At 34.6% G+C, this 25,594-nt stretch overlaps 1 protein-coding gene across 1 annotated transcript in view; it reads right to left on the reverse strand.

Moving 5' to 3' along the window:
• Nucleotides 1-6,548: 6,548 nt before the first annotated feature.
• Nucleotides 6,549-25,594, reverse strand: part of CWC22 (CWC22 spliceosome associated protein homolog) — a 62,811-nt gene continuing 43,765 nt past the window's right edge. Inside the window, exons 14-20 of the mRNA XM_007965529.3 lie at nt 21,038-21,098; nt 16,918-16,995; nt 16,170-16,322; nt 14,431-14,558; nt 12,817-12,918; nt 12,503-12,723; nt 6,549-7,389 (exon numbers count right to left, since the gene is read on the reverse strand). Of these exons, the coding sequence (XP_007963720.3) occupies nt 6,806-7,389; nt 12,503-12,723; nt 12,817-12,918; nt 14,431-14,558; nt 16,170-16,322; nt 16,918-16,995; nt 21,038-21,098 (1,327 nt within the window). The 3' untranslated portion in view covers nt 6,549-6,805. The remainder of the gene's footprint in view (nt 7,390-12,502; nt 12,724-12,816; nt 12,919-14,430; nt 14,559-16,169; nt 16,323-16,917; nt 16,996-21,037; nt 21,099-25,594) is intronic.

Consider the following 25,594-nt stretch of genomic DNA (forward strand, 5'->3'; position numbering starts at 1 on the left):
GAACAAGAGATACCACAGACTACTAGAGAGGAGAGGAAGGGGATGGGGATGGGGGCATGAGTCGAAAAACTACCTATTGGGTACTAGCTCATTACCTGGGTCTGACATACCCATAAAACAGTCCTACATAGTATCCCTGTATCTAAAATAAAAGCTGAGGCCAGTCAGGGTGGCTCACGCCTGTAATCCCAGCACTTTGGGAGGCTGAGGCGGGCAGATCATGAGGTCAGGAGTTTGAGACCAGCCTCGCCAACATGGTGAAACCCCATCTCTACTAAAATTACAAAAATTAGCCAGACATGGTGGCAGACGCCTGTAATCTCAGCTACTCAGGAGACTGAGGCAGGAGAACCACTTGAATCTGGGAGGCGGAGGTTGCAGTGAGCCAAGATCACACCACTGCACTCCAGCTTAGGCAACAGAGTGAGACTGTGTCTCAAAAAAATAAAAAAATAAAAAATAAAAGCGGAAATTTAAAAAAAAAGGATAAATGATAAAAATGATCTCAATGCACAATGCATTAAGTACTGATCACAGGGTCTTTTAACACATGGGGCTTGAATTGCATACTTTTATGAGAGTAGCAAGGTAGATGTGCTGAATTTTGAAAGCTTTGGATAGGCGAACAGAAAAGGATATTTCAAATGGAGCGTACACTGGAGGCAGACATCCAGAGATGAGAAAGAACAATGTCTTTTCAGGACAGTAAATAACCAGCCCTGTCCAGCAGTGTTTGTGCAGCAAGGCAATCAGCAAAAAACGTTTTCACGTGTCAAGTGGGATCATGTGGCTGATGCAGTCCTGGTTCTGCCATGTCTTAGCTGGGTAAACACCAGTGTGCAAGCCATAAAATTGGGATATCTCTTACCTTACAGTTGTTCCTGTAAAAATTAGACACTGACATGTCTGTCACATCGTCTTGCTTAAAGGATGGCAGCTCCTAGAGCAAACATTAAGGAAAGACAGGTTGAACTTGAAGTTTAAAGAAACTAAAGTAACAGGGTGGAAATTTACATGTATCCTATGGGCTGAAAAAGTCATTGCTTCAACGTATAAGGCAGTGACAGGATGAAAATAATGCTTTCGATTAATCTGAATCTAGGTGGATGATATGTAAGTGGTCACTGCATTATTCTCTCAGCTTTTCTGAATGGCTAACATTTTTCAAAGTATAGGTTTTTATTTTTTAAAAAACTTGATTACTGGCCAGGCGTGGGGGCTCACGCCTGTAATCCCAGCACTTTGGGAGGCCGAGGCAGGCAGATCACGAGGTCAGGAGATCGAGACCATCCTGGCTAACACAGTGAAACCCCATCTCTACTAAAAATACAAAAAAATTAGCCAGGCGTGGTGGCGGACGCCTGTAGTCCCAGTTGCTGGGGAGGCTGAGGCAGGAGAACGGCGTGAACCTGGGACGCGGAGCTTGCAGTGAGCCGAGATCATGCCACTGCACTCCAGCCTGGGCAACAGAGGGAGACTCTGTCTCAAAAAAAAAAACAAAAAACAAAAAACAAAACAAAAAACAAACAAAAAAACTTGATTATTTTCTGCTTCCTCCTGCAATAATTTAGGCTCAACTGAGGTCTCTGTTGCTCATGGCTATATCCTCAGCAACTCAGTACATGACACACAGCAGAGATGACCAATAAACTATTGTCTAACAGTTCAAACAGAAAAGAAAAAGTGAAAAGGGCCAGAACTATGGTGACAGCAGTTTGTGTGAGAAGATAGGGGTCCATGCCAAAGTTTTTCCAAAGCAATTTGGTGATTTGGATATAGACTAGCAATGCAAACTCAGGTGATGGGTGATTGGTAGAACCAATTACAGGAGGTTAGAAAATATGCAGATTTTAGGAAAAACATATTTTAGATCCCTGGATTACAGGGAGGGAGTAGGCCAATGAAGTGCAGAACTAAAACTTGACAAAAGTTTTAGAGCAATTTAGCTAGTGGGGATTGCTGAGGTTAGCAAAGTAAAAGGTTTTTCAAGAAAGATGAAGGACCTTATCTTCCCACCCTATGAGGAGCAGAAACTGAAAAATGACCTTCTTTGTATAACAGTGCCATTCCGAAATTAAGTAACAGTTTTTGAGGGTCTAGAGTGGAGTCACAAATTAGCTACTGTAAAGTTAGTTTGCCTGTAGATAATTTTGTTTGGACAGGTTAATTCTAGCCTGTTTAACAATTGTCAACATTTAAAAATCAGAAGCTACATAAAAATTCTGATTCTTTAATTCTTTCAAATACCAGGCAGATGGTCAACCTTGTCTTCATTTTAACAGGCGGAATGGGATGAAGCTGAGTAAATGCTGCTGCCTTTAAATGACTCCAATTCACTACCCAATTTGTCTCATTTGTGATATTCACCTGGACCCTGTAGGTATTAGAGTTTGCAATTCCTGGTCTAATGGTATTATGTTAGCTTTAATGAAAATGGTAAGAATAAAACCAGTAAGAGCAATAATAGCACACTGAGCATTTAGTTGCAGGTACTGTTCTAAGTATGCCACAGAGATCACCCACCATTTGAGGGAGGTGCTATAATTGTACCATTGTACGGGTAAAAAAACTAAGAGGTTCAAAGACCTTCCTAAATGTCAACAGCCAGAAAGTGGTAATGGTGAGATTAAAATTCCAGTCAGACTTAATTTGCAGTTGCCAAATAGTATTCAAATTAAATGGTACTAAGTTACTCTATATGAAACCTGAGTCCTTTCCTAAAAGCAGATACCTCCATTTCAACCACAGGAACTTGCGCTCTTTTCTGCAGTATATACACAGACATGGAAACCTCTGTGTGACTTTGGGTTGTATCTCATTGCCTCTTTTACCTGTGCCTAAGATGATCTGAAATGAACTCAATAGCTTAGTTTCTCACCATAAATCATGAACTTTGGGTGGCGGGAGGGGAAGGTGGGAATGGTAGAGACTTGTCTTCATTTTTATGTCTAGTAAACATAAAATGCATAGATACAATTAATCAACTTCAAGAAGCTGAAGTTTTAATTGGAGATATGCAATAGACTCAGAGGTTTTTAACGAGGTTTAGTAATATGTAGGTGAGTACAAATGGAAGTTGCAGAGCATGTTCAGGGTTGAGGGTACACGAGACCACAATGAGAGCCAGGAATACCATTTGGAGATGTTTCCATGAGTGTTTCAAAGTGTGTAATGTGAAAATGTCCATGTTAAGGGAACAGGTTTCCAAGACATCACACTGGGCACTCTGTGCTCTCTCCTAAAGTATCAGTGGGTATTAAAGTTTGCTTGGCTGAGGAAACATTCCATGGAATATACACAGAACAGAATGAAAGAACTTGAAAGATCAGACAGAAAGGACATTTGACTACACTGGAAAAAGTGAGAATTGGTCTGGAAAACAAAGGTATCAGGATTCTAAAAAAAAATCTATGGGGAAGATTTTAATCTGCTAATCTATGAGGTTTTTTTGCCGGGGTGGGGTGGGGTGGGGGATTACATATCAGTTAAGTCAAAATGAAAATGGTGTAAACAAAGCAAGTCAAGAATAAAAACCTCACTCAGAACTATCATGGGTAGCCAAAACCTTTGTTTCTGATAATACATTTGAGAAATGTGAAGTAGTGGTATAAGACACAGGAAGTAGGTTGCTTTAGCTAACAGGATATGTACATCTGGGAAACAGGTACTATGATAGAAGTGATGGAAAATTACTCTGTCACACCTTGACTCCAAAACAATCAATTCATTTTGCTGTGCTGCTACTTTAACATATTTTTTTTTAAAACTAAACGGCATTACAGACGGAAAGAAGCCATCAGAATGAACCAGTTGGAGCCTGAATTTTCTTCCAAATCTTTGCTGTATGCTGTGAAAAAAGGAAACTGCTGAATGCCCACTGTGTTACAAGCTACTCTAGGGCCTCTGACTTCATTATTTCATATAATTATCACTACAACTGTGTAAGGTAGACAGAAGTATTTTAAAGATGAATCAGAAGGTCAGAAAAGTGAAATAATTTGCCTAAGTTCACACAGCTGCTAAGAGACAGAGGTGATTCTCAAATCCTTCTCTCTGGCTTTTATTCTTCCTCCAGTTGTGCTTTGGAATGAAGATGATCTGAGTTAAATACTACTACTTACCAACTTTGTGGCCTGAGCCTAATTAATTTCTTTGGACTCCAGTCTCCTCTTCTGTGATGTGGGAAGACAATACCAATTCCCCTGGGGTTGTTTTGAAAGAATTAAATTTGTTGATTTGTTCATTTATCCATTCAAATGACAGATCATGGAATGGGGGAAGTAAAGAAATGCTGGGGCAGGGATTGGTAACTGACTATAACAAAGTCAATGGATCAGAAGGTTTGCTGAGGTGAAAGGATTTCTAGAATAGTGGTACTAAAGCAGGTGAACTGCTTGGGAAGTGGCCAAAGTATGATGCTTCAAGGAGGGATATCAGAGGTGGTATGATTTGAAAGCCAACCTAAAAGGGATGAAAGTGGGAGTAGGTAGCTAGGGATGTAGAATTAGAACTTTGGAAGCAAGGAAATTGAGAAGCGGAAAAGGAATGAGCATGCAAAGTATCTAGAATTCAGTTGATCCTTAAAATGCTAACCCTAAAAATAGTGTAAAAATACAGAAATAGCAAACACAGGCAACATGTTACTTGTTTACACATTAAAAGGATGAAGGCGAAAAATCTTCCTGAGTGGCAGACAGTACATATGAATATATCATAGTTGACGCTGTAGAAATGCATTTTGAAGGCAGAACAGCATAGTTCCTCAATCCAGCTTCTAGTCTCCGCTTCTGATATAACTCACTTATACTAAAAATATTTCTGCTAGAGGTAGTTAGGTATTAATTGCTTATATGAGTATATAAAATAGTGAGGAGAACACACACATAAGACACAACACAAATTAAGTAGAACAGGAAATGTAAACAAAAATTTCCAGGCAATATTTGCTATCAAAAAACATCTGTATTTCAGCTGTTCCAAAAAACATCTGTATTTCAGCTGTTCCTTCTGCCTACATAGTTCTTCCCAAGGAATTCACATGTCTCAAGTCCTCACTCTGTTCAGATATCTGGGCAAGCATCACCTCATCAGAGAAGTGCTCTGACTGTTCTCACTCAGTCTTGCCTTTCTGTGCTTTACTTTTCTTCATAGCACTTACCACTACTGGATATATCACATATTTATTTATTTATTTTTTGTCTGTTTACCATCTCCCACCCCTGAACTGTAAGTCCCAAAGAGCAGAGACTCTGTTCACTGTTTTATCTCTAGTACCTAAAACAAACCTGAGCAAACAGTAGAAGCTTAATACATATTAATAACATTTTAAAAATAATCTAATAACTCTAAGGTCTTAAGCACTTAATAACATGAATGGGTTCCCATTTTTACATGTAAAAGTCATAAACTAAGGTTAAAGTGGCGAAAACAAACTAAAATTTCTAGTCTACTGTTTTTTCCTTTTTACCAACCCTGAAGATGAGGATTCAGGTAAAAAAAATAAACTATTTCCCTTAGGGCTCATGGCCCATATGTTTGTAAAATCCAATTTGCTCAGCTTGTAGTTCTGTGGAATGCACTGTCCATGATAGTCCCTTCCAATGAGACCAAATTTTAACCACCACAAAGGGAGAAAACACTAAAAGGAATGTATCCAAGCTGTCTCATTCAAATGAATGCTTTTTGTGAGTTGGTGGGGAGGACAGAATATTTATTTACATGAATTTTATTGTTATTTATATTCAAGTTAAACAACAAAAATAGGAAACATTTTGAATAAGTATATGCCCAAAAACTAAACATTAAAATGGTGGTCCCACTCTTCCTGAAACCAAACATTGGCTAAAAAGAACTATATGCACCTTTAAGGTGAGCAAACACAAAAAGTCTATATTTAGCAAGGAAGGTCAAATGTTTGTCAGCAAGTCTAAGATCTTAGAGGAAATATTTATTTCAAAAATAATAACTAATGTCATATTAATTAATCGGTTAACAGTTACAATGATGGAAATCCTTAAAATTCGTATAAAAACCAGAAATTACAGTTAGGCTGCTTGCATATTTCACAACTATATGTTTGCCAGTGATCTATTAACCTAAACTAAAAATTAAATACACATTAATTCATCAACAGTGATATAACTTCAAGGTTGAGAAAAATGCACTAATCACAAAGAATTTCAATTAAATGATATCAAGGAGTCCAGAGAGAAGAAATTTCCTGTGGGAGAAGTTCTAATTATAAATAACTGTGTATTGGTTTAAAGACTAACATACACCTAGCTTTACCAACACTTGTGAAAAAAATTACACATTACATACTTTGTTCAAAGCCTAATATGAAAATTGTAATAAATCCTCTACTTGAAAAAAAAAGTGACCACCTGAAAAATATTCATAACATCTCATTAACAAAGCAAAAATGTTAAACTGAAAAGGTTCACCTGTTTTGGTCTTCAGTTACAAACAAAAGAGCACTGATAATTCACTATAACAGCTTCTTAAACAATTCAAAAAAATATTTTGTCAATTGAAAAAACATCACTGAATCAATGAGCATTTGATCATTTTATTCACAAAATATAAGCAAGACTTACATCCCTTTCTGGTGAATCTTTTCAAATAATTTTATGTATAGGGCCTTGAGATGTATCAATTATAAAACATGTTAAAATGAAAACATTTTTTAAATTTACAAATACAAACCAGTACTTTATACAAGAATTCTCTATAAAGTTTGTCAAAGTAAAAAATAATTTGTTTCAACTGAATCTAAGGCATGTCCAGTTTATGTCATTTTGTAGAATTATTTTTGTTTTGTTGGAGACTTTTCTCTTCGCCGGTCCTGATTTTTCTTTGATTCTCTGGATTGTTCAGAGTATCTGCTTGATTTTTCCCATCGTCTCTCGGCACCATTTTGATATCTATCTTCATCACTTCTTGAGTCTGAGTGCTTTCTATTCATTTCCCTTGACTTTGATCTATCTTTTCTTCTGAAATTTTCACTGTCTTTATTTCGGTATCTATGCTTCTCATTTTCAGAAAAAGAATTTCTTCTTTCTCCTCTCTTCTTTTTGGGATCACCATGCTTATTTTCTAAATCTGTATGTATTTCTTGGTCTCTGTCATTCACAACTCTATTGTAGTTATTTCGTTCAGAAGGAACATCTTTGTCTGATGTGTACTTTGTTATAGGATCTCTCCAATTTGAATCTCTTGAATTTTGATCTCTGTGTTTTTCTGACCTTTCTCTCTCAGTCCTTGTTTCCTGGTGCCTGTGTTCCTGTCTTCTTTCTTTTTGTTTCCTATCATTTGTTTGCTGGTTTCTGATCAATTTATCTACTTCTTTACTTCTGGTCTTTCCATGTCCCTTCTTTCTTACATCATTAGCTGCATGTGTAAAATAAAAGACAGTTAGCTTTTATTTCAATCTTAATTTCATAATTATAATAATCACATTTACCGATACACTGTAGGTTTATTAACTCAGATAAACTGGATGCAAAGCCAAACTGATTGAAGAGAAAGTGTGATGACACAGGGTCTTACCAAATGCTTAAAATTTTTTTTTTTTTTTTGAGATGGAGTCTCGCTGTCGCCCAGGCTGGAGTGCAGTGGCCGGATCTCAGCTCACTGCAAGCTCCGCCTCCCGGGTTTACGCCATTCTCCTGCCTCAGCCTCCTGAGTAGCTGGGACTACATTAGCTGGGACTACAGGCGCCCGCCACCTCGCCCAGCTAGTTTTTTGTATTTTTTAGTAGAGACGGGGTTTCACCGTGTTAGCCAGGATGGTCTCGATCTCCTGACCTCGTCATCTGCCCGTCTCGGCCTCCCAAACTGCTGGGATTACAGGCTTGAGCCACCGCGCCCAGCCTTTTTTTTTTGAGACAGTTTTGCTCTTGTTGCCCAGGCTGGAGTGCAATGGCGCAATCTCGGCTCACCACAACCTCCGCCTCCTGGGTTCAAGCGATTCTCTTGCCTCAGCCTCCTGAATAGCTAGGATTACAGGTATCTGCCACCATGTCTGGCTAATTTTTGTATTTTTAGTAGAGACAGGGTTTCTCCACGTTGGTCAGGCTGGTCTCGAACTCCCGACCTCAGGTGATCTGCCCGCCTCCGCCTTTTAAGAATATACAACATTTCAAGCCAGGTGCAGTGGCTCATGCCTGTAATCCCAGCACATTGGGAAGCAGAATGGGTGGGGGACAGATTGCTTGAGCCCAGAAGTTGGAGACCAGTTTGGGTAACATAGTGAAACTCCTTCTCTACAAAAAATTCAAAAATTAGCCAGCTGTGGTGGCATGAGCCTGTAGTCTCAGCTACTCAGAAGCCTGAGGTGGGAGGATCAACTGAGCCTGGGAGGCAAAGGTTGCAGTAAGCCAAGAATGCACCACTGCACTCCAGCCTGGGTAACAAAGTGGGACTCTGTCAAAAAAAAAAAAAAAAAAAAAAAAGGAAGGGGAGGGGAGGGAGGAAGGGGAATATATAGTATCTCAACATGAGTTACTAAAGTAGTGTTTTGATTTTTAGATTTAAGACAGTAAACAGAAATTTTATAGCAAATGTAAAAATTTTAGAAAGTGACTCAAATGGTACATTTCTACTTATCAAATTTAATTCAAAAACTGAAATTCCAGCCCATAGTGTGTTATTCATAGGAATATTATGTCAGATCAAAATGCAATGATCACCCAAACTAGCATTCACTTCCTAAACATAGGAGGAGTAGAACAACTGGGTTTGCTCAACAGCATGAATATGTATTTCTCAATGAAAGGCCTCTTCCTGTAAAAACAACAGTTCTCCCCTCTGGTTATCAGAGAAGTACCAACAAGAGCAGACAAGTTAAGATTTACAGTCACAGGCTTTATTAGAGCCACAAAGGCTTAATTTCTGAAGAAACTCGTCTGAAAAGACCTCGAACAATTTGATTTTGCTGATATAATCACAACTATAAATACAAAATGGTTATACTGAAATAACTTACCACTTTAAGCAATACAACAAATTTAATCAGTTTATCTGTTATTTAATTTGGGTGCATAAATCAAAGATGCTAACAAAAATTTCTGTCAAATTCATACATATGCAAGAAAGAGAAAATATGATAGAAAAGTGCCTCTTGTCACCCTAACTCTACCTAAATCTCACTGTACTAGCCTCTATTTCTTCCACTAAATGCCTATCTTTGGCACATGGCACAGTCAGTTGGTTTGCCACTAAGGACCTATTTCTCTGGTTCCTATCAAACAGCTCAGCTGAGCTGCAGCTACCCAAGCAGAAACCATCTGGCTCTGTGCTAAACCAATGTTCCCCTGATTCTACTGTACACCACTGTCAGGCTTTACTGATATTAAAACCCAGTCATATAACAACAGGCAATCTCTTCTCCCTTTGCTATGTTTGCATTACAGTTTCCTAATTTTGGGGCAGTTCATACAGCTTTTATGCTATTTAATATTTTATTAATAAAACAAAGTTCTCTACTGAAATTGTATGAGAGGGCAAATTAATTTTGAATCAGCAAGCTTCCTTATTGCCGCAATTCATGCTGTGTTATCATCTGTTCTCAAAATGGATACCATGAAATAACAAATTCTGTAGAATATAAAATGGTGAATGTTAAATGAACAATGTTTGTATACTTCAACTCAAGAATAAAAGTTCCTGTAAGCAAACAATCTTTCTCTGATAATATAAAAAACAGCCCCACAATTCTGGATGTCACACAGTATGTAAAACACTGTGAAACATAACAAGCCATGGAACAAAGGTGTAAAGACTAGCCTTTCAACTTCAGGCTACAGAGGAAAGTACTGATGCCACATTTGATGAAATACTGCAGCCAAACAAAACAAAATGAGAAATGACATGCACGTAGGATAAGCAGACAATCCCTTATTTGGACCAAGATACTGCAATTTAAGAAAGTAGAGTTGACCTTGGGTAAAACAACACCGATCTTTTCAGAAACTGTGAACCAGATCAAACTTTGAAAACATCTTTTACTACAGCATTTCCACTTCCAGGTAGGATAGAGAAGACTGTGGCAAACCTGTGGACCTGCTGAAAATAACTAGAAATGCCAGATACAATTTTAAAATGTTCCATTGAAAAACGTTGAAAAGCACCCAGAAATCAAGTTAAAGGAACTCCTAATTGCCAAAGCTAAGATGATGTGAACAAAATAAATGACAGTATTGGACTTTAACCCACAGGATAAGATAAATAGCCATGAGTCTATATTGATATACACAGTTGACTAAATAAACGAGGGAAGAGGGACAATGCTTTCTTACGGAAGAAATTCAAGTACTAGATGTAGAAGAAAACAGACAAATAAAAAATCACCATTAGGAAAACACCATAGTAAAAATAAGGGTTGCAGACAAGATCCAAAGATGGATGTTAAAATTGGTGAGTAAAAGCTGGAGGAAAAAGAGATTTGCATAGTATCAAGTTATCCCCCTACAAGATATTTTCACAGAGAAAAATAGTTTCCCAGAAGACATCCAGTGAACACCACCTTACTCAAGTGATCAAGGTTGCCAACCAAAATAAAATTATGAACCTGTTGATAAGATGCACTAAGAACAATATATTGTTTCTAGTGTATTCTTGCCAAAAATGTCTAATCTCACCCTAATAATGAGAAAACATCAGACGAAACTCCATACTGAGGGACAGGTTACAAAATAAGTGACCAGAAGACTTCAAAAGTGTTAAGGCTATTAAGAACAAGGAAAGTCCAAGAGGAACTATCATAGAATACAGAAAACTGAGAATACAATTAAATGCAAGCAGAATCCTGAAATAAGGAAAAGGACATTAGTGGAAAAACTGGTTTTCAAATCATATCTGTAGTCTAGTCAATAATGCTGTTCCAATGTTAATTTCCTAGTTTGATAAATTAATCAGGGTTATGTAAGATGCTACCATTAGGGGAAGTTGGATGAAGAGTATATGGAAATTCTCTGTACTGTTTGTGCAACTTTTCTAAGTCCAAAATTAGTTCAAAATAAAAGGTTACAGTTACAAAGTAAAAAATATAAAGGCATTAGACAGCTAGTGGAAAAACAAGGACTAGAAGGGCCAAGATGCAGGAGGAGGCCGAAACATTGAGAAGTAAGCGATGTTCTACAGCCACTTTCTCCCTGGGAGCATCTGCTGATTCAGGGATGCTACTGAGAGACAGAAAGACACCAGAGCTCTGGTAACCCTGCAGGGCTAGGCAGACAAGAATGGGACTGGTTATTTGCAATACATATATGTGCAAAAGATATCATATCTAGAATACACAAAGAAAACCTATAAATCAACAGAAAAAACAACTTAATTAAAAAAATTGGTAAAATACTTGAGCAGTCATTTGACAACAAAAATCCAAATGGCCAATAATGTATAAAAACTAATGAAGTTAAACATTTCATTAGTTGAAATGCAAATTAAAACTAATACCACAATGCAGTACCATCACACATTCACCAGAATGGCTGAAATGAAAAAGATGGTCAATTTGAAGTACTAATGAGGATAGGAGCTACTGAAACTCTCATACATGGCCGGTGGGAGTGTAAATTGGAATAGCCACTTGGAAAACTGACAGTATTCACTAATGCTAAATATATGCACATTTTATGACACAGTGACTCCACCTATAAGTACATACTCAGTAGGAATGTGAATAAATAAGGTCATCAAAAAATATGTACAAGAATACACATGGAAATATCACTTGTAAATCTAAAGTCTGTTGAGTAAAAATGATAAATATATATTGTGGTATATTCATATAGTAGAAAAATACACAGCAATATGAATGAATTAACTGTAACTAAATGCAGTAATGCACCTAAATCTCACAAACATAATGGTAAAAAAAAAAAAAAAAAAAAGCCAGACATAAAAAAGGTGTCTATAATACATAACGCTAAAGGTAACAACAGGCAAAATTAATTTATGAAATTATAAATCAGAATAGTAGCTGCCAGGAGGATGGAAGGAGTAGTAACTGGGAGAGGAAATGCAGAGAACTTCTAGGGTACTAGTATATCTTGATCTGTGTGCTAGCTCTGCAGATGTGTTCCCTCTATAAAAATTCATATAGCATCTGAGATCCACACTGAATGTACATGTCAATTACAAACAGAAAGTTTTAATATTAAAACACTAACATTTATTTAAAATAAAAACATCAGGATAGCGCCTATAAACTAGATTACAAACATTATGAATGGATGTTTCATATCAGTCATCACTCAGATAAGTATTTGCCAATGAAATACTTTCATTTCTATTATGAGGATTGCAAAAGGTAATCCCAGCATTATAAATGTTGTACTATAGACTGCAACAATGATAGATGGGACCATTTATATTAATTGTGGCTTTTAAACAACTGATCTCTAAAACAAATAAGCAATCAAATTATTTTCTTCCTTTATAAATATCAGCAATGTATTTATTAGAAAAGAGCAAGCCGAATTACAAATGAGCTTCAATACCTGAGGCAGAGCTATGACTACTGATAGATGAAGAGTCGCTCTCTTCACTGGAAGACTCTGAACTGCTATCACTGCTGTCAGAATCAGAGTTGGATGAGTCAGACTCTGAAGAGGCGGACGCTGAAGAGGAAGAGGATGGGGAGGATTTATTTTGCTCAACATCTGGTTTCTGTGCCACGATGACTTTTGGTGTATTTTTGAGATGTTCACGCAGTTCATCCCTAATTTAAAATATAATCTGTTAGATTCTATTTCAAAGACAATTATGAGATAATTTTATAATCTGAAAATAAAATTCTGAGAACAATCCTTACGTTAAACCTCCAAGACCTATAGAAGTAAAGAAGTTGATGGCAAACCGAGTGTTTCTTGGATTATCTCGGGGTAATAATCCTTCAAAGAATGGCTGTAGAGTTCTAAAAAGGAAAAAAATAAAAGAGAACAGATTGCTTAAAGATAAAAAGGCAAAATCCTTAGTCATTTTTCAGATTTTTGATATATTAAATTACTAAATGAAATACAACCAAGTAACTAGTTGATGTCACTTATTAGGTTAGGCTACGTGTTATCGAAATAAAATGAGTAGGGTCAAGTAATAATGTACCAAACTTGATTTCTATCATTATACAATGTAGGAGGTTTTTAAAAAACCTTTTTTACACACACAAAGAAAAATATATACACGTATGAATATATAGTATACATATACACACATATGTATATACAGTATATGTACAAAAAATGTTAAAAACCTCCTCTGTTGTATGTACACATACATACACATACGTAGAACTGTGCAAAGTACTGGGGGAGAGGTGAAAGTAGTCAACAAAAGGGAGAAATCAAGGATGAAGACCATGTAATTACAGTATCTATGGACTGAGACAACAGAAAGACACTAACAAAACAAGGTGGTTTTGGACATTTGGTTTTCAGCAACGCACTGAATAACTACTCAGTGGAGTCAGAAAAAACTTTCTCATAGAAAAAGGTAAAATATAAAAAGAAAGATTAAGAGCTTGCCAGACAGATCAAGAAGACACGGAAATGCCAACAGTAGAAACCGAAGTAAGCAAGCATGAAAGAGCCAGATGTGTTTCACAAACTTGGCAATGTTGGTGTGGCTGGAGTACAGCTTGCTGAAGAGAGAGAAGATGAACCTGGTCAAGTAGACAGGGACCAAATAAGTAAGTATACGAAGCCAAGAGAAGTGGATGAAATAGTCCAGAGACAGTGTGTGGAACTCAGGAACACTGAAGAGGCAGGCTGAAGAGGAGACAGAGAGAGGAAGTGAGAAGAAAGTGTGGAGCCACAGTCAGCAGGTAGTCAACTGTGTAAGTGAGGCAGAGAAGTAAAGAGGCATGCAGCCTGAGAAAGACAACTGAATATGGCAGGTGGTCACTGAGAAATCTGAAAAGATGATTTCAGTAGTGTCAATGGAGTAGAAGTCAATCTAAGTGGCAATCTGAATAAATAGGAAATAAGAAAGGTGAGAGAGGATTACATAATAGTCCTGAAATAAGGCTCTAGTTCCATGCAATAGACTTGAAAAATTATTAATAGATGAAATATATATTCAAAATTGTCCACTGATAACATTAGTTATCATTCTAAGGCTTAAAATTAGGGGAAAAAAAATAAAATTATAAATATCACTGGAGAATTCAAGTGAGCATACAAAAATAATTCTGTATTTTCTAAGAAAATTTTAAAAGGCATTAATTTGAACTCCATTTAAACTAAAAACCACCATTAAAAGTTGCACGTTGTCCTGTGAGACATAACATGAGATTCATAGTGATTAATGGATGAATAAAGTCCTAGGGGGCTTAGTACTTGTTTTTACAATCTTGGATGGGCTTATGTCTGCTACAATGGGAGAAAACCAGAGGTCAGTAAGAATAAAAAGTGCTTAATGGCAAACTTACTCATCCTTTAATCTTGCATTAAGTTTAGGAAGACCCATGTATTCACACAGTTCCTGGAAAAATATTTTGACAAAAATTCTACTGGATGATGTAGTGGTTTCTTCACTCAGTTTTATACATTCAAGAACCTGAAAATTAAAGTTTAAAAAGACAAGTATATTTAAATTTATAAAAGACAGGACAGAGTGACCAATATTTGTAGGTTTAAGTGTTTCTCAAAATTACTATTTATTCCCTTCTTCAACCAGAGTTATCTCTGAATATCTCCCCTTATGCTGATACAAAGTTTAAAACTTCTCTATACTAACTTTCAAAATGTTAAGATGCTACAGAAATAGATTTCATTCTCTGTTTTGAGTAATGTGCTTTTTATAGCAGGGAAGATATCCTCTCTTGAGCATATAATGGTAAAGATTACTAGCTCCTATATCTTACTCATCAAAATGTGGTGTATATGAGGGTTTGGGGCAAAATGCCACTTAGCATATTATACTACAATTTTGTTTACCACACATATGATTTAAAAAAAAGACAAAGTATGATGGTTTATTCTGAATATTAAGACTGTGGCTTAAAAACTGAAATGCCTAAAGAAATATTTTTAGGGCAAATAAAAATAAAAGTAACCTCCAGTTTTTATGGGTTATGTGTTCGGGGGGCCCATTAGTTAATTGTTTTAAATTCTCATTTCATTTTCTCAAAGAGGGGAAAAAAGAAGTAAAAAATTATTACAATTAGTCTCCTAGGTTAGATTACAAATGCCTATTAATGCAGCTGGACATACTTGGTACTTAAAAGTACTATAAAAATCTAACCAATGTTTGTAAGTTTGAGATATTGCTTCATTCTACCATTAGTACGATGGCATTCTACCATTAGTAGGATGGCATTCTACAAGATAATCCTGTTCTTTCCTCCTGCCTCCTGGATGTAATTTATCCTCTCCTCTTCTCTTTCTTTCTTTCTATTCCTTTAGCAATTTTGCTTTTCTTAGAATCTAAGACTTTTTATTTTGTATCATTGCTATGGGCATATCTTACTTCTGATCTTACACAGTAACCCTCCTGAAAGAAGGGGCCATGTATAATTCACTTTGAATACCCAGCACCTCTCTCAATGACTCGGTATATAAGTGGTGGCTAACTAACAGCTGTAAAATAAATGCCAACTTAATGAAAGCATTCTAAATTTCAATCCAGTGCACATTTCCCCATCAAGAATGTATCTTTCTTTCTTCTATGACTATAGGATATCCTCTCTATAGCTTAACCAACTTCAATGTCTGCTAAAAAGAACATATCTTTCTAAGACAATCATTTTTCTTAAACCCAACAAGAGGATCCACGGAGAGTTATTCCCTTAGGAATCAAGGGAGAGTAATTGAGAGACACATTTACCATCAAAATAGTGGCATATGTGGATGTGAGTGTGCGTGCATGTGTGTGTACACAGAGAACACGAAAATCTGCAGTATTTTTCCTGAAGACACTCCTAGCCATCATATTGAAACACTGGCATGTTTGGACAGTTAATATAATACAAAGACAGTATTTCTCGTGTATTACTTACCTAGCTTTCTGATTCCTTATTACATGAAGATAACTCAAAGACAGCAGTTCTACACATTTCATTTTAAAGCACATTTCATAATAGGATAAATATAGCTAGCTTATACCAAAATCTATTTGAGAATAATAGGGAATTAGGAAGGAAGTATAAATATTGACCCATGTACTTACACTCCATGGAAGTGAATCGGTGTATAAAAGGTGAGCAAACATCTTAGCAACATTTCTCAATTTGTTTGTTTCCAAGCGATGGATGGTATCATACTGTTCTTTGAATATACTTTCAAAGGATTCCATGTACTCTTTCTTCAGCATGCAAAATCGCTAATAAATAAAAAATCAGTACCATTAAAAATTGAATGTTAATACAACTATGAGCATATTAAATCCTAAATTTACTGAACCAAAACTTAATATGTTTTATATTTTCAAAGAGCATATATCACTAAATCCTTTTGTGCCATTTGATGCTCAAAAAAGAAGTTAATATACATGGTTTCTAATTATCTGAGATTTACATGTTAAAACAAAATCATACATATAGCTGATCACATGTGGGTAGAGCTTAAAGAAATATTGTAGATCATGCTTTAATTGAGCTGCCTGAACATGTACTTGACTTTAGAAACTGCTTTGAGATTTTGAAAAGACAGTATTTAATTGTTCTCTATCGGGAAATTGTTACAAAGCATGGAAAATTCCAAAAAGTTCTGGAAAAGTGATATGCAATGTTAAAGGACTGCAAAAATGAAGCAGAAAAAGAGGAAGGTGAAGACAGTGGGAAACCTGAGGAAGGAGAGAATAATTTGCTTTTAGCAAAAATGGTAATATGTTGTTATATGAGGCCAGACCATAAAGCAGAAATAATTAATTTACAATATTTGTTTTAAGAATTCCCTTAGTAGATGCTGGAACTCACCCCAGCTAATAAGCCAAAAAATTTTTCATATGTCCTCTGTTGGGCACAGCAATCAAGTATCATGTTGCAGAGTTCTTTCTATTTGGGAAAAAAAAAATACATTAATGATTCAAAACACAAAGAGACTAAATATTATATAATTTACTAGTATGATAGTGACTGCCTGCATTTTTAAATAAGGGTTTAAAACACTTCAAAAACTTTGTAAATAAAATAAAAACCTCAATCTATGTTAAACTCATAATTTTTTAAAGCCTTGGGTCCGGCTGACAGTCATTTATGCTTCCACAGTCATTATACTAATTATATTAATTATAAAATTCTAAATTCATGATAAGTATGAACCATATCAAGAAAACCTAGTATAGGAAACAGACAAATAAGGGAGAGATTTAATACACTGCATTCTTTAAGGATTCTATGCAGAATTCTTTTAAATATAGACTCACCAACACAACATCTAACAATTCAGTTACATATGTCCCAAGGATATAAACTCAATTGCTAAGGAATATATTTAGTATGGAAAAGGCAGACCATTAATAGTCTTTACAGAGGCATAAATGGGTACAACTTCAACGTTAACATAAACCACCCTTTGGTTGATAAAGAAACATCAAAAAACACCTCTGTGGATGAATTTTCTCACCTCAAAATAAATGTTATTCACATAGACTTATCTATATGAATCTGTATGAATAAATGGAATCATTCCATACCTACTAGTATATTGTTCCAATTAGCTATTCAGGTGCCATGTAAACCTCTCTGAAAATTCTGTTAAACTAATGGATAAATCCCCAGTAAAGAAATACTATCACCACAGATGATTTCTAATTAACAAATTAGTTTTTAAATTAATATATTAATTCCTGAAATAATTCAAATGAAATATGTATTGATTACAGCAATGTCATAGATGAAAAAACTTAGCAACATAAGGTGAAGAGACAAAATGAAAAAAGGTATTAATTCATCTGATTAGTGTAATCTCTTTCTATAAAGATTTATCAGAAACTTAAAACAATTTTCCAAATAGAGTAACTGTAATATACTTGCATTGTACAAACAGAAAGCAAGCCTATAAAAACGTGTTGCTTTTTAATTTTGACCTTTATATTTTCAATTAACAATTTTGACATTTTGTTTTATTTACTAACACAGGATACAACCTAAGTAAAAACAGTAAATATTTTTAAAAATTATATCATTAAGTATTTACTGCATATATCTATGTTAACAGGACATGTCAGAGACTCCCGAGGAGGACTTAGGGCAAGAAGTAGGAAGGGAACCTTGGAGAAGCACAGAACAGATACTTTAGAATTGTGCTGTCCAACATGGTAGCCCTGGCCATTACAGCTAATGGCTATTTAAATTCAAATTATGTTAAATTATACATAAAATTAAAATTTTTCAGCCACGTTACTAGTCATATTTCAAGTACTTAAAAGCCACATGTGACTAGTGGCTACTTTACTAGAAAGTGCAGAATATAAATACTTCCATCAGTACAGGAAGTTGTATTGGACAGCACCGCTTTAGATACTGATACTTAGGGAACAATCTACTCAAAGCTGAAAGACCTCACTTTACAACATAGAGCTGCCTACTTTCAGATGCCATTATATTGTGCTACATATATATAAGTAAAAAATATTAAAAAATATAATATGTATTATATTATATATAATATCATATATATTATATGAAAATATAAAATATATATAAAAATAAAGATAAGTCTCAAGTTATCTCAACTAAATGTTTATAAATGTGTAAGTTCTGAAAAGCTGTACATTATCAAAATTTCATACAGTACTAAAAACTAAAAAAATAAGGTTTTTCTAAATTCTACCAAATTATGTTAACTTCATATATGAAAATTCACTTTCAACTTTTTTTTTTACCAACATCCTATTTTGTAATATAACAGTTAATCAGGTTTTAAGCAACAGAGCATGGTAATATGCTGATAGCACTGCTATGCACTACTTGCAAAACAAATTACCTTCTTCCCTAGACTAAATGCAATTATAAGAGTTATTCCCTCTAGTTTATAATAATTAAATATTTTAACATTTTAATTAAGTGTTACAGCAATTTTAGGAGTCTTTTGAAAATAAATGCACTAAGATACTTTTCCAAATTTTATCAAAATACACTGAGGTTATTTCTGGAATAACTATCTTCTCAATTAATATTAATACAATTTATAATGGCTTAATTATCTTCCTCAAATAACATGACAAGATCATACAGTAATTTCAGTGACAATTATAATTGTAAAGGTTTTAATGTATTAATTTATTTCCTTCCAGCGATGGCATATCAAGTGTGGCCGGCATACAAACAAGCACACTATTACTAATATACCAATAACAAAACTTTGAAAGGGAAAAAAAGGAATCTTTTACATTTAAAAAGATAATTTTTTCTAAAAATTCCATATCACTATATTTCAATAATTACTGTATATTCTAGAATAAAGACTGGCAAACTTTTTCTGTAAAAGGCCAGATAATAAATATTTTAGGCTTTAGAGTCCATACGGTCTCTGTCAAAACTACTTATTCTGTGGCTGTGGTGTGAAAACAGCCATTGACAATGTATCAATGAATGAGTCTTTCTATATTCCAGTAACACTTTATTCATAAAAACAGGCAGCAGGCCTCCGCCGCAGGCTGCCATCCTCTGTAACACATAAACATTTTTAAAGGCTTAAGACAAAGAATTTATATCTAACAGTAACTTAGCTCAGATAATCAAGAAGACCTAGAAGAACTAGAAACTGAACAGCCCATCAGAGCTGATACATTCACTCTGGCATCTGTACCCGGTTTACCACATGTAAAGCAAAGTGAGAAAAATACAATCACAAAAGCTTTGGCTCAGTTTCTAAGGATGTAATATCTAGATGGGAAGGAAGTAATATATATAATATACATTAGAGAAAAAAAAACAGAAGAAAGAGCAACTTTATCTACTTAATCTGATCTTCATTATCCTTGGCATTAGGGTTCTGATACTTTGAAAAGTGAAGTATACCAAGCTGTAAGACAGTGAGTCCCACGGGGCCAAGATGGAGCTATCTTGTGGTGTGACTTGACATATAGTATCTGCTGAATAAATTTTCATTAAAGGAATTAATGAATGAAGGCTGGGAGTGGTGGCTCACGCCTGTAATCCTACTGCTTGGGAGGCCGAGGTGGGTGGATCACCTGAGGTCAGGAGTTTGAGACCAGCCTGGCCAACATGGTGAAACACCATACCATCTCTATTAAAAATACAAAAACTAGCCGGGTGTGGTAGAGGGTGCCTATAATCCCAGCTACTAGGGAGGTCGAGGCAGGAGAATTGCTTGAACCTGGGAGGCAGAGGTTGCAGTGGGCTGGGATCATGCCACTGCACTCTAGCCTGGGCAACAGAGGGAGACTCTGGCTCAAAAAAAAAAAAAAAGAAAAAATTATATAAATTCTTCTACATCCAACTAGAGCAATGTAATATGTGCTGTGATCTTTATCATTTCTACCGCAAAGAATGCATAAGTCGCAAGCTTGTCCAACCTGTGGCCAACAGGCTGCATGCAGTCCAGGACAGCTTTGAATGAGGCCCAATACAAATTCATAAACTTTCTTAAAACATTGTTATGTTTTTGCAATTTTTTTTTAGCTTATCAGCTATTTTTAGTGTTAGTGTATTTTATGTGTGGCCCAAGACAATTTTTCTTCCAATGTAGCCCAGAGAAACCAAAAGATTGGATACCCCTGCAGTGCCTCCAGAAGATGGACCACGTAATCCATTAAAGAACAAATTTCCTACTATATTTAAGTCAAAATTTGATTTATAGGCAACTCAGAAATTCTACGTAAAGTGCAGTGTTTCAGAGACTCTCTTTTTACCATATCCCATTTGAGCAGAAAATTTAATTCCCTAGAGTGAGCAATATATCTGAAACACCCTAAGCTTTGTGTTATCTTAAAGTGATATAAAACCTACATTAAAAAATAAATATTTAGTACTGAGGTATTGCTTCAATCCACAAAACTTACCCATTAACAGCCTTAAACATTTTTAAAACCAATATATGCATTTCCTAATAGAAAAAGTATTAACATACTGTTTGGCTTTCAGGAAACTCCATTTTCAGCAATTTGTGAGCACATTCTTCAAAATCTAAACTGTGGAAATGATCACAATAGGTTAAAAGCTTGCAACATAGACTGTACACTCTTACACACAAGAATCTTACTTTAATAACAGTTTTAAATCATCTTTTACTGTAATTTCATATTGTTGTACTGCATATATAAGAAAAACATAGCTCTTAACTCTACAGAGAATGAAGTGCCAATACATACAACATGGATGAATCCTTGAATTATGCTGAGTGAAAGAATCCCAACACAAAAGACTACATATAGTATGATTCCATTTATACAAAATGTTCAGAAGTGACAAATCCATGGACACAGAAAGTAGATTAAATGAGTAGAACGTGACTGCTAAAAGGCTCAGGGTTTAGTTTAGAGTAATAAAAATGTTCTGGAATTAGACAACGATGATGGTTGTATAACTTTGTGAATATCATAAAACCACTTGCAGTCATGCATCACTTAATGACATGGTTATCTACTGAGAAATGCATACTTAGGAAATTTTTTCATGTGCAAACATCATAGAGTGTATTCACACAAATCTAGATGGCACAACCTAATATATTTAGGCTATATGCTATGGCTGTTGCCCCTAAGCTACATCCTGTTCAGCATGTTACTGTACTTCTGAATACTGTAGGCAACTGTTAACACAATAGTAAGTATTTATGTATCTAAACACACCTAAACATAGAAAAGGTTTAGTAAAAATATGGTATTATAATCTTATGGGACCACCATTGCCTATGTGGTCTATTGTTGACTAAAAAGTCGTTACATGGCGCATGACTGTAAATGTACACTTTAAAAGGGTATCATAGCATGTGAATAAAATCTCAATCTTAAAAAGGCAAAAATAAAAAAGAGGCATATGCAGTGAATTATATTACTCTCTCAAACCAACCAACTTCAAGTCATAACTAATCAGATAAAAGGGTTTCTATTCTATGTGATTTTCTTCGTTTTAAGAAACAAAACACATAATGTGTAAGTTTCTCTCATTTCTGCAATCATATAATACTTATCAAATGTTTTCCCACTACAAACTGGTCACTCAAGTATGACGGTAGTAAATTCTTAAGTGTCAGCAATACCTTTTCCTTCAAGCACTGGAGGATAATAAGTGTACATAAAGAACTTATTAAATATTCTGACTTGATAATCCCATATTACAGGACAAATCTAAGTACTCTAAATCTGGGTAACCAGGTCCAGATCTCAAAGAGTGCTTCCCAGTGCTCAAGGTTTTCAAGAGATCTGGCTGTTCTGTTCTACATTTAGTTGTTAAATAAATCTAAGAAAGAAACTGATCAATAACTCTATTCAAAAGCTTAGATAAAACAACAAGTAGAATGGTTAACAATGAGGACAAAGAAATAAAAGCTTTTAAAAGTAAATATTTTAAAAAATAATTGTAACTACCTAAAATTTTTAAGAAATACATTCTTATTCACAAATATATACCTAAATTAGAAACTGGAGGTAAAAACACCTATAGGATACTATACTGATTTAGGTTTATATATAGGATTTTAGAAGCATTTAGAGACAATCTAATTTGACTCTCATTTTTACAGATGAGAAAAATGAGACTTAGGTATTTGTATTTGAAACTTGCTCCTGGCCATATAGTCCCAGAAGTAGAACTTGAACACAAGAATATTTATACTTTCTCACCCAATATTTCATAAGGCTATAATTAATACTTAATTTGAAAAGTCATTTCTTGAAATGTATATTACATGTTTAGAGAAGCCAGGAAAAGTCCTAATTAAGGCAGGAGCAAGCACAGGTCAAGTTTCCCTGCTTACATTAAAATCTCAGTGTGGAAGAGTATTATTCTATCATAACTCTATCTACTTTTACTAGATATTGCCAATTTCTTATATTTTTCTATACTGATTCCAAGAGGTGAAAGACGTTCCAGGAGCTCAGCATGACGTTAGCGCTTAATCTCTACTTTTACAAGTTAGCTTGGTTCATCTTAAAACACAGGGCATCCACATTTTATAAACACCACATGTGAAAATAATAAATATAAAACAACTTGCAAGAAAAAATATGCTTTTACCCACTATTCATATGAACAAAATTTAAAATATCATCAGTATAGTTCAAAGAGAATTAGCAAACTCAATTTGTTAATTGTTTATTGATTCAGAAATAATGCTACTATATTTGCATTTCTGTGGAATGCCCACACCCTTACTTTTGATAACATACCATAAAATCATCACTAATTAATGATTATGGACTTAGTTTTGCAGTTCATCTGTATTCCTCAGCTTCTATTACTTATAGGGTTTCCTAAGCACAACAGGGTAATAATCCAGGATGGTACAAGGCAATGAAATAAAAAAGAAATCTACCAGGAAAGAGATTATATAACGGATAATATTAAACAGGATATAACATTAAGATTAAAACACTAAACAGTAATTGATACATTTTAATAATACAGTAAAACCAAAAACATTTAAAACAGATGTGACTTTTTCTTTTCCAGCTTTTTAAGAAAAAGAAATTAGCACTGCAACAAAATCCTGAAATTTCTGAAAAACAATCAAGTAGTTGATGAAGAAATATTACTACTTCCCTTTTATCTACTAAGTGAAGTATCAGGGAGAAAGTTAGCTAAATGACAGTCTGTTTTCTTGTTCTCGTTTTATTTTGAAAGTATTTAATGACCTCCTACACCAACATGGTTTTTAGGTTGTACTAATTATAAATATTAAATGAATTAAATTTTCTAGATATTTTAGTTCTCATCTTAGGTTACTAAACCGAATGAGTTTCAGGTTTAACACAAATTAATAGCAATTGAGGAGAGGGTAAAGAAAAAAGAAGACATTTACTGAATTACTGTCTTCTTTACATGATGCCAGATTTCAAGCAGTGTTTACACAGTTTTGTTGATGTGTCCAATATCAGAAACTTTAAACAGGTGGGGATGTGGTAGTCCATCTCCCTCTGATGTTATAACTTCAATAAAATAAAATCAGACTGGAATATCGTTTAAAAGCAAGAACAAACAGGAATGCTTTATTTTTAATAGCAAAGGCAACTGTGTAGTTTAATGTTTTATGCATATAAAAAAGGGTATTTAAGGAGCCATAACAGAAAGAAGACTACTAGTGAGATTAGTCAACACAAACAAATTTAAAATACAAAATTTCCACACAGTTCAGTTGCCAGAACTTAGTTTTTGTTCACAAGATTTTCAAAATTGGACCGTTTAAGACACCCTCATAGCCACCTGGCTTGATGATTACGTCCTATTTCTGATTTTTAGCCTGGTATATAATAAACATAAACCTCTCCTTAAGATAATCAGTGTTGATATATTAACATATTATTTCTAGAATCTGCCTATTTTGATAGCTAAGAAAATACTACAAGCACAATACTATATAGTTATATAGTTTTTATCCCACTTAATATTACATCAGACTGTTTGCTCACATTTAAAACAACTCTCTATTAACGTAATTTTCAGTGGTGGCAGACTGGACATTTTGACTATTTGTGGTAGAAAATAAGACTGTCTCTATTTTCTTTTTTTTTGGCACCAAACAATTCTGTATATAATTATGTGTCCATATTTACATCTTTAGGAAATACAGTAATGAAAAACAAGGGTCAAATAGCATGAACAATAAGCCCTTGATTCATATTACATAGCAGGGTGGCTATAGCAAATAACAATGTAGCCAGATTTTGAAGGTTGTTACCATAAAGAAACGATGAATGTTTAAAGAAACAGATACGGTAATTACCCTGATTTGATTACACAATGTATAATCATCCATAGGGTAGAAATATGTCCAATTATTATATGCCAATTATAAATATAAATTAACTAATTAAAATTAATAATGTTTAAAAAAATAACAAAAAATCCCCAGAAAAAATCAACATATAGGACAGGAATTACTGCTACTAGCACGGATACCACTATGTAATAGTGGCTATTACTTGTTTTTTAATGCTTTAATTTTTCAAGTCTTCTGTGTGATTCAGAGATTATCAAGGTTATGCTTCTTTTAAATAATTATTCAAAGAGTTCCACTGTAACTCTTCAAAGTTAATGTTAACTGTAACACTTAACACAGTAAATCTGCTGCTCACAACTGATGACTGTTGGATTTCTTAAAAAGGATAAACAAATGAAAGGTCAAACCCCAAGAATATTTACCTCTGACAAAGTATTTCTCACCTTTCACTTCAAGTGTATATGAAAAAATATTTAATACTTTTTAAGTGAAAATAGGTAGAGGATAAAGCAAAAAAATTCCCAACCAATGTTTTGCTGTTTAACATTCCTCTATTTGAAGATAAACCTAAAGCCAAAAAATGTTCAGACTGAAAACAGATGACTCCTACTTATGAATCATTATTGCTATTACATCATACTAAATGGAAATATACTAAACCTAGTAATGAAACAAAACTGAGGAAACATTTCTCCTCCAGTGTAAAATGTAAACACTGTGCCCATTACATCAATAGGTTGATTCACA

This window comes from Chlorocebus sabaeus, chromosome 10, assembly GCF_047675955.1.
Source record: "Chlorocebus sabaeus isolate Y175 chromosome 10, mChlSab1.0.hap1, whole genome shotgun sequence".
NCBI classification, from domain to species: Eukaryota; Metazoa; Chordata; class Mammalia; order Primates; family Cercopithecidae; genus Chlorocebus; species Chlorocebus sabaeus.